This window comes from Lepeophtheirus salmonis, chromosome 6 (genome assembly GCF_016086655.4).
Source record: "Lepeophtheirus salmonis chromosome 6, UVic_Lsal_1.4, whole genome shotgun sequence".
Lineage (NCBI taxonomy): Eukaryota > Metazoa > Arthropoda > Copepoda > Siphonostomatoida > Caligidae > Lepeophtheirus > Lepeophtheirus salmonis.
In genome coordinates, this window is record NC_052136.2 from 42269206 (window position 1) to 42280040 (window position 10835).

The window sequence follows — 10835 nt, forward strand, 5'->3', positions numbered from 1 at the left end:
AGGTGTCAAAAATATTAAAAAAGTAACTGAAAAGTGAAATGTTAAAATTTTGAAACAAATTTTAGAGAGGAGTACCGTATCTGTAATGACGTTTTATTAGATTAGTGATAAGAAAAAAATTGAAACAGTTTAAAGAGGTACTCCTTGTTTATTTATCGTTCATACACTACAAACTGTCACTCCACCTTGTGGATAAAGTATTCTTTTATAGTTGTTCATGCCCTTGTCCACTCTCTCTTCTTCTTCTTTTTTTTCTATTAGAAACAAATACATTCATTTTACAAATAAATAATTGAATTAATAATTCTACTATTGATGTATATTTTAGTTTATGTGATAAACAAAAAAAAAAAAAAAAAAAAAAAAAAGGCTTGCATGACAAAAAAGTAATCAACATAAGGTTTTGTTAACAAAAATACTCTAATATCTACATCTATTTGTTAATCTTGAACTACCCTGAAAATTAAATAAAAGCAAATATTTAATGATGTTTTATTTATCTCTCTTTTTCTCTAAAGCAATACATAGATATAAGTATATAGACATATATAAATATCCATAAATCAAACAATAAATAGTTGAACACTGCCAATCTATTTTATCAGAAAGCAGTTGACGGAATTTTGGCATTTGGTTATCTTAATATGTTAAAAGAGAGAATATAAACAAAAAATCTATTATTTTAAAGAATTCTCTATATAAGAATGAATAATTCATGTGATATGAGTTTTAAAGCAAGCCGGGTGTGTAAAGTACACACATGATTTATTTACATAGAAAACAAAATTTACTTCATGTAAGCAAACTCAATATAGATTATCAAAAATAGTACTGCATTATTTTTTTTTAGTGTTTGCTTGTAAGGAGCTCACTCCTTTATGTAATATAGATTGTAGATATGATATCTAGAGAACTATAAATTAACCGTGCGTGTTCTTCAATGAGGAGAGCAACCAGGAATTTTATGTATAAGTCCTTGTTAGACTCAGAGTATAATTAAGGATCGATATCGGAGTAATTCCTTTTTTTATCTTTGCTAGATACGAAGTGAAGTTTTTGTTTATTTCCATCATATCATAGGTGCTTACTTCTAATTTTATGACAAGTCATGACAGCTAAGCTACTCTCCTCCAAAATATTCTGAAAATTATCAAGGTCAATTTTTGGTTTTTTTTCTAGAGGACATACACATAAGTATAAAGCAACCACATATATTTTTGAATGACTGCCAGATAGTAACACTGAAGATTTTTGGGACAGTTATACGTAAATTTCCTTGTTGGACTCGGAGTAGAATCGAGGATCTACGTCAGAATTATTTCTGGCTGTGTCCTTGCTAGATATAAAGTGGGGTTTGTGTTTATATCCCTAATATCATAACTTATCGCAGCTAATCTAATTAACCATCATGACAGCTAAGCTGCTCACCTCCAAAACAGTCTTCAAATTGTCAGGGTATCCATGTTAATTTTCAGTTAATTTCTCTATAGAACATACATGTAATTATAAAATAACTGTGTTTTTGAATGACAGAGAGTAATACTGATATTTTGTGGTGGATGTATAAGTTTAATATTTTTTTGTAAGCTAATTAGAATGGAGGATTAACATCGGAGTAATTCTTGTCGGTAACGTTTCGAAATACAGAGTCAAAGTCCTCAAATATGTTCATCATGTCCAGTTTAAGTTTGCAGCTAAGAAAGGGTACTTTAAAGTATCAAGTGAAAAAATGGAAAGGACTCTTGAATTCATGTTCACTTTCGAGTTTTGTCTTTCGAGTACAATTAACGTATCGAGTGTTTGATTGTGTGATCAAGTCAAAGCATAAGTCTTCTAAATATAGAGTTGGGTCCAAGACGAGTCGTAATTTCCAAATCCCCACTTCAGAAATTGCAGCTAATCTAATAAATGTCATAATAGCACAGCTGTTCTCCTCCCAACAAATATTCAAACTGTCAGGGTAATCCCGTCATATTTCCATTTTTTAAACCTTCCAAAAGTGCTTAGAATTAACAACAGTATCTGTAGATATATCTCTGCATAATAAGTAGGAACAACCCAATTGAAATAGCATTTACATTGAGTTAATATCATACAATGAGCGTTGAATAATTTAACTTTTTGGCAAGTGGTTCAGTAAATAATCAAGTAGGTTTTAATAATTGTATAAATAATAGGATATTTTAAGAAGAAAACAATAAAAGAATTTGTGGTGGGTCAATGTAAAAACAAGCTTGAACAAAAATCACAAAAAGAAAAAAATCCCTATTTATATACTTTATAGAGTCAATTATAGCCATCGTATTAATATATATGCGGTGAATTAAGATACCCAAGCTGGTCCATTGAACTCTGAAAACTTGCAAATTCAATAATTAATGGAGGTTGAGAGATTGAAATTATTTCATATTTTTATCTATTAAAGCATAAAGAATTAGTTACAAAATAAAACAAACATGAGCTCTTCAGCTTACTTAAAAGTCGAAAAAAGGACACTTGAAGGTGATCGTCGATTTTCAAATTGCGAATTCTAAGCGATTGGGCGTCACCAGGACACCATCTACGCTATCATAAATTCTGAAACGTTCAAGAGGAAGAATAGATCTGTGAGAAAGGTCAAATTGGACTTGAATGACTTAAAGAAAATAGCCCAGGCCCATTCCCTCAAGCTCATGAGGGCTCATGACAGAGATCTCAGGATTTCACTCCAGAAACTGTATACTTTTTTAGAAAACTATGGAAAAAGTGGGTGAAAAGAGCCTTGTGAGGGTTGAGAGACCACTTTTAACATAATCAATATAGGATACACATCTCATTAACTATTTTGAGAACTCTTTTTGCCACTTTTGGCCTCCCTTCAGCCCTGATGACAACCGCCTCGACACCCCTTTTGGGTGCATCTCGAGGGGAAGATTTGCAGTGTCCATCATTCAAACAACACGGCCGTCAAAGCCAGTGTCAGTGAGGACTGGGATGCCATAACAGATGACTACATCCACAGTAGGTGCTCGGCCTTCCACCGCCACCTGGAAGCCATCATTGTCGCTAAGGGTAATTATAAACTGGCGCTCAGACAAAAATTTGTATATAATATTAAGTTTATTGAAAGTATATTGTTGATTAATAAATTTTATTTGGTAGAAGTCTAAAATTGTTTAGATTTTAATGAACTACTCTATATAAGGGCTTTTAAAAAAAAAAACTACTAATAATTCAAAAAGTAATGACTTTGTATTAGTACTTAATATGGGTATTAAAATTGTCCCCGTCCCACATCACCCTCAGTCCCATCCCACCTCTTTTATCAGTTCTTTAAAAATGTCTAAAATTTAAAGGTAGTTTTTTAACTAATTTTATCTTTGAGCACGAGAGTAGTTTGACATTATTCTTAATGAAGGGCCAAGTAAAGCAATAATCATTCTTATTAAAATTGCTGAAGATATCTGTGATGACGTCATTTAGCAAAGATTATTCTATGCAACGGCCTTTGCCTCTGATTTGGACATGTCTTTAACATGTTAACAAACCCTGATCATGTATGGAAAGGCCTATCCCAAAAGACACAGGGCCAATCGAACTATCAAACCATCACTAGCTTTGCAACTATAATGACTTGTGAGAATTGTGAGACTTGAGCTTGGTCCACTTCTTCTTGATGGAAGCCTTTAGAGACTGGATACTCCTGTGAGGAGTAGCACACACCCTCTTCTCCAGACACGCCTAGATAAAGTAGATTTTTTTTTTTCATCAGAAAAGAGCCCAAATTTTTGTTGGTCTCGAGAAAAATTAGAATTTTCTTTACTCTTTCTAACAATCTCAGCTTATTTTGTTCAGAAATAAGATGTCATGTTGTCCTCCTCTGTGATTTTGCACCAATGTCATTCCGGATTGAAAATAATAGAATGTGTAACGTCAGATAAGATTAACCCTGTAATAATTAAAATTATAAATCTACTTCTACGAACGTATAACTTCGATAACAAATACATCTTTATTCCATCATAATCTTAATAATATGTTTTCAGGGCTCCCATCGAAAAAACAATTAATGAAATTAACTAAACCTCGACTAAAAATGGCTAAACGAATAAATCCTAAGAAAGGCATTAATAATAAAATTGCATATGATAAAATTTAATGTTTCAGGAGGATACTGAAAAGTATTGATAATAAAAGTAAGATTCAAAGGAGTAAAAATCATTTATATAAATGTTAGGGTGAATAATATCCTAGTTCACTAACAGGGATCAACTGAATAATTGTTGGGAACATTTGATATAAAAAGCAATATAGGAAAAAGGATGAAATATGAATCGCATCATTATCCAATTAGGCATCCAATTATGAGTAAGCAACAGCTATAAATATATATTTATATAACTCTCGCCCCTTCTTTCAAAAAAAAGAAGCAGACCCATTAATTTTTTAATTGAATTTTTCAACAGAAAGTAGGGCAATTAATGTGTTGTTTTTTTTGTTATTCCTTCTCATTTTTATATATAATTAAATATATTCAAGAATAATTATTATATGTTTAAAAAAAATGAAAGCGTAACAGTTGTTCTTAAAAAGGAAATATTTTAAAATGTGTTAAATTTTTTTTAATTCCAAATTGAATAGATATTCATATGCTACATTATAAAATTATCTTTTGGCAAAAGAAAATTATCAATAACGATTTACATGCGTGCTCTGTTAAAACAAAAGAACAACATAATGATTTTATTTTTAAACGGAGACAGGATTACATTTGTATATTTCGAGGAATTATTGTCAATTTCTATTAACAAACAATTTATTCTGATTAATCCTTACAATCCCCACAAATATTTTTCAGGAATGTGAATTGGTAATAAATGTTTTATTTGAAAGGCAATATCAAGGTCAAATTAAGTCAAATAAATCAAATGAACGTTCCATACTAATGTTGTGTCTGTCCATACTTAGGACTGAAGCGTGCAGTCCAGTCCGGTCCATTTCAGTTCAGAAAAAATTTCAAAAACACATAGATATACAGAGAAAATTTAATTTTTTAGACCAAAAATTAGAAAATGTATTATTTGGGAAATTTTTACTTTTGATTTATTTAAAATTTAAAATAAATTCAAAATTTATTAATTCAAAAACACTTTTGAAAATTACATTCAAATATTATATTTTGTTTTAGAAAGCAAAAATTCCTTAATTTTTGGGGGTGCTATTTTTTTTTTTTTTTTTCATAACTTAGAAAAATAATAATTAGATAAATACTAGTAACAAATAAGAATTGGAATCGCAAGTTAAATATTATTTTCCCAATGCCGATTCCATAAAAACACCCAATTCCCCGATTCTGATAAATCTTTCCATCAGATATCTCAACCCATCCCAGGAATTTTAATACAACACATCTGAAATATATATATGCAACATGTAATTATGTATACAGAATTACAGCCCCATCAAACATTTTAAACGACTACAGATTTTGGTTTTACTTTTAGAGTATGTATTAATACTTTTTACAGGTTTAATATTGTCATCCTCAATAAATTGCAGCTAGTACACACAACATTATTCATTATTTACCCAAACAGGCTTTTAGGAGAGCTATCGGGAAGCCCTAGTTGAGCCTGTAAATTTCATTCGTCTCCTTTTCGGCCATATCCTACTTTGTCAAGTTTTAACCTTAAGATCCGGTGAAAAGGGAGGCCAAAGGGTTTTCCTTCATAAGTCTCGAAATTGTCTTAGCACAATTCTTGCACTTGATTTGTTGTCTCGGCTGAGGTCCCATTCCACCTGGGGATCGAATTCTTGGAATTTAAAAAAAATGAGAATATGCAAGGTCTTGTTAATTTTTTATGAAATATAGGTTTCAAACTTTTTGGTGTGATTGTTTTATGAGTAAGTTCAGCTTTTTTGGTAAGATTAAATACTCTTAAATAGAAAATGGAAGCTAAAAGAAAGGAGGTTGCCGTTTAGTCTGGACAAGTCATACAAACACTTACATCATGATCAATATCTCAGCTAGCAACCAGACGGTCTGGAAGATTAAAAAAAACATTGAAGACAAATATTTATGTAGTCAACCATCCAAGCTTGGTTTAAAATCTTCACGAGCGTCATTTTACCCAATCCAAGAATAAAAATGACTGAAATGACAAAAACAAAAACATAAAAACATTGTGACATCACGTCACAGTGTGAAGAGACCTAAAAATTGATTTTGGTAAGCTTTTGAAACAAGTTTCACTTAGTCAGGTCCAAAAAAAACACCCATCTCTTTGACTTTTAACGTATCCTGAGTTAACATAAACTTTATAGAAATATACTTCGATATATCTCGTAAAATAGGATCCCACGACAAAAACTCCATTCCTGACCCTCCAAACTATCTGATTGCTAACGAAAAATATTTTGATGATGTTGTATTTAACAGCGCGGCCTATAATGTGTCCTTCTCATTTTAAGATTATTTTTTTGAACAGCCAGTATATGTTTGACTTAAGTAAATAAATTTTTACGCGTAAAACTCTTTGTTGAATAGCATTAAAGTTAATGGGGCTCTAATTCTAGACCATGCTATGTAAAAAAAAATATTTTGACATATTTTCTCCTTTGTTTAATCTTATTCAAGATTGTTTTTGTGATAATTTAACACATATATGATTCTAACATTTATATTTTATATCTTCTAGGTCATTGTGCACAGGCATTAGCCACTGCCAACACAAACGCAGGATCTTCTTATCATTACGCCAATCATTCACGACTTACATTCTTCTTATGTCTATTTTTATATATCAACATAATTATTCAACCCTTCTAAAAAAAAGACATTCTACATCATAAAAGAAAGAGAGCAGCTGATACGTCAGCTTCATTAGAGTACAAATTTCCCGGAAAAAATTAAAATAAAAAAACTGTTCTGTTTTTTTATTGTGTTAAAAACCATCTCTTTCAAATCATTGATGCTAAGAACTTACAAAGTGAAGGAATAGTAAAAAAAAAAAAAAATTGAACACCTACGTGTTGTTGTCCATTATTTTTTTGCCAATTGTTTAATACATATGTAATGAGAAAAAAAAGTGTCATTGCGTGAAAATTATTTGGCTTTAATGTGTTAGTTGTTTAACATTCTATTTATTTGGAGTTTTTTTTGTAATATGTGTAAAAATATATCTTAATTGGGCTTCACCAAAAAAAAAATATTAAAAAAAACTGTGAGTATCAAATACTCTTTTTTCCACTAATTGATGTTTAATTTTTTTTTTTTTTAAAGTTTTTTTTATTAAACTCGCTGATTAAAAAAAAAAAATTATATATAAAATATACAAATTGCTGTGATATTATAATTATAATATAATGATTAATGAAATTTAATAATAGGATTAAAAAGTTATTGTGTAAATGTCATATTTTGGAGGATAATTTTTATTAAATTACTTTTCTTTTTTTCTGTTTTATTTTATGGATAGGGATAATTTTTTTATTAAAAAATTTATTCAAAATAGTCAATTGATAAGGGATTGTCTGAGATCTCTTTATTTTTTGCTTATTTGTTTTTAAATTATAGATAATTTGTGTTAAAAATGATAATTTATAATTAAATAATTATCTTTTGAAATATCTCTACATATATAATTATAATTTTTGTTTTTTTTTGTTTTTCGATGTTTATATAATAAAGTTGTCCATACTTAAATAAACCAATGGAATAATTATTACTTTTTTTATGGCCTGTTGTCGTTCTTGTTAGACAGTGAATGATATAAAAATATTGTCCAATCCAATAACATTAAAAAATCATATCACAAATTATTAGATGTTTTAGTATTCCTGAAATCATTTTTTTTCTGACAATCTGTTTATTTAATTTGCCGACAGATTCATATTCTAAGGATATAATATTTTTGAAAAATCAAACAGATTATTTATTAGTAGCTTTTCAGTGACATAATCTTCATTAGACTCTGGAATCTGACTTTCCATTTTAGAGTTGTAATAATTTTAGAACATGTTGCACATTCAGATTTTTTTAGGCTCTAGTTGGTTTATGGTTTACTTAGTCGAAAGACTGACTCGTTAGAGAAACATTTATTTTTTTATAAAAAAAAAATTTGAGTTATGAAGTACAGATTCATCAATTGATCCTGGTTGACTAATGTTAGCAAGATGACCGTTTAAAAAAAAGAGAGCGATTTTAATCAAGAACAAATAAGACAAAACTTATGATTATTTTACCAAATGAAACGACCAACTTTATTTGCTCATAATAAATGCATTTATTTGGTTATCTATGTGTGAGTACTCTGTGTATTAAGAATACAGTACTACAAAAATTAAACAACAAGTAATTTTCCATTCCTTCCTATTTTCTGATTGCTTCATTTGAAATATCGGAGCAAATTTCAAAAAATTTAACGAATATCGATATGATCTAGATATTGTATATTTTGAGTGATATATCAGCCCATGTCTATTTCTGGTGAAATTTAACAAAGACATCCATTGAGAAGCCAGTGTTTTAACGACAAACATTAAATATGGTAACAAATGATAGCGGATAACCAAATAAATTTAATTGGCCGGTGACAATAAACTCGATTTTATTCCAAAAATATTTGGATTAAACCTATTATTGTACCGTCAATCCTTTTATGTTTAATGATTTTTGTGTGGTGTGAGGGCAATGATTTCGAGAAAAATTTTTACTCCCTCTCTGGTGTAAATTTAGATCAAAATTTCAGTGTCTGATATTCTATATTTGTGTGTCACTCACCTGTAAAGTTACAATGCATTGATACATTTTGTCTGCTATCATGCGGATACACGTCTAAGTATAAATAAATACATATATATATAAATTGTATTGAGAAATGAGCTGCTCTCACAAAATATTTCTTTTTATCTACTAACAAGAGTTAATAACACATGTTTACACATATACGTGAATAAAGAAAAGATAAATAAAGAATTGCATATAACCTGATTTAATGAGCCAAGAGTATAGTTAAAAGCATTGCCGATAAAATGTATATTCAAGGGAATGTGAAGCATTTTTATAAATCTTGGGGCGTAAAATACCCCAGTTTACTAACGGAGAGTAAACAATATCAGATTTTATTGAAGGTCCGTTCTTTTTTTTTTTCTTTTTTAACTATTGGATTTGATTAAAATAAGATATATTTTTTTAATAACAAACACACTTTTATAATTTTATACAAATTTAGAAGATAAAAAATCGTCCTCCCAATATGAGTGAGTTGAAAAAAAACACCTTGAAGTATATTGAAGTTTTGATCCCAAATTATTTTTGTTTATTTGATCAGTAACAAATATTTAACATTAATCTATTAAAAACTTTGCATCAGAAACTAGAATTTAGTTGTGAAACTGAAGAAAAACATCAAAACAATTGTGCCGAACACGCATATTTAAAAGGATATAATTTATTATTTATTTTCAGCACTAAAATACTTATAACATGAGACAAATAAGAAGGAATTGTTCTAGAAAGGTTCATCCCAGGAATTTTCCACTCATATATATATATTTTTTATCTTGTTATAATTTAAGTTTTAAAGTGGTTTTCCCTATACTTGAAGTCATTTATTATACATTTTTGCATTCATTAGCGTATAATAATTGTATTTAATTCAATGAATGACACTGAGGGCCATGACGCAAGAGGGAACTTTTGCTGAACCACGAGAATATCCTTGCATGTTAGAGAGAAAAAAAAGAACCAATACAACCGAGTCATATTTCAACTTCATCAAAAGGGAAGTGTCCTTCGTTTGTCTCCCTGAGAGGTTTATAGAGTTGCTACTCAGATTTGGAGTCACAAAATTTGTTAAAATTGAAAGTAGCCACTGACTGTGTTTTTACAAATTTAATGTTTTTGATTTTTCTTCCTCTTCTTTCTCAGCTAAAGTAACCTCGAACAAAAACGGGTGAAACTCAACATAATTAGAAGTAATATTTATATAATATAAATACCTACATCCAAATTAAATTTAATTGCCCTAATTTCATGTTATTCCTTGTAAAACAATGATTTACAAAGAACTTTAAGAGAGGGAGACCTATTTTGAGGCCGAAAAATAAGTGCAAAGATAAATTTGTTCTATACTATATATATATAAAGGCGAAAATTCCTGAAGCAAATCTTCTTGTCACCTAGAAATTTTTTGTTGGAAGATATAGTTTTTATCTTTTTTTACTTCAATTAGAATCCTGCATTTCAATAAAACTCGATCAAAATGCGCAATTAAAGAACATGCTTTCTAATTAATGATGAGTAGGTTAGGAAGTGATAATAAGTAAATGCCATCTTTCTGTAGTCTATAGGTAAAAAGGTTATTGATTAAAAGTATATAGTGATTTATATTTTATCATTTCCAGTTCATATTAATAAAAAAATGCTTGAAAAATAGAAAATACAGCGCTTATTTTTAATTGCTTAATTGTCAAAACAGACAATACTCATATTTTGTTTGTATATCTGCTATGCTTAATTGGACCAACTACTCTTCTTAAATTTTTATCAGAAAGGATATTTTTTTACTTCTTGTAATGCATTGGGTATGCAGGTGGTTTAGGGATAAACTGAGAGTTACATTTTTGTTTTCCCTTTTTGAAGTTTAAATTGAAGGTTTATTTATCACATGTAAGTAAATTATTTATTACTAGAAGAATAATAGTATTTTAAATAGTTATAATAATGGTTATAGAAGGTTTAAATAAAGTTATTTTATATATGTAGCAATTATGGACCTTAACTTAATAATGTTGCTTAAGGGCCAAAATTTCGTAATTTTTTTTCTTAGAGATATATATTTTTTTCTTGCCGT

The 10835-nt window shown here is 29.1% G+C and overlaps 1 protein-coding gene across 1 annotated transcript in view; it reads left to right on the forward strand.

The window, feature by feature from the left end:
- LOC121120042 (uncharacterized) overlaps positions 1-7297 on the forward strand; it is a 253879-nt gene extending 246582 nt beyond the window's left edge. Inside the window, exon 11 of the mRNA XM_071889514.1 lies at positions 6678-7297. Within this exon, the coding sequence (XP_071745615.1) occupies positions 6678-6808 (131 nt within the window). The 3' untranslated portion in view covers positions 6809-7297. The remainder of the gene's footprint in view (positions 1-6677) is intronic.
- The last annotated feature ends 3538 nt before the right edge of the window (positions 7298-10835 follow it).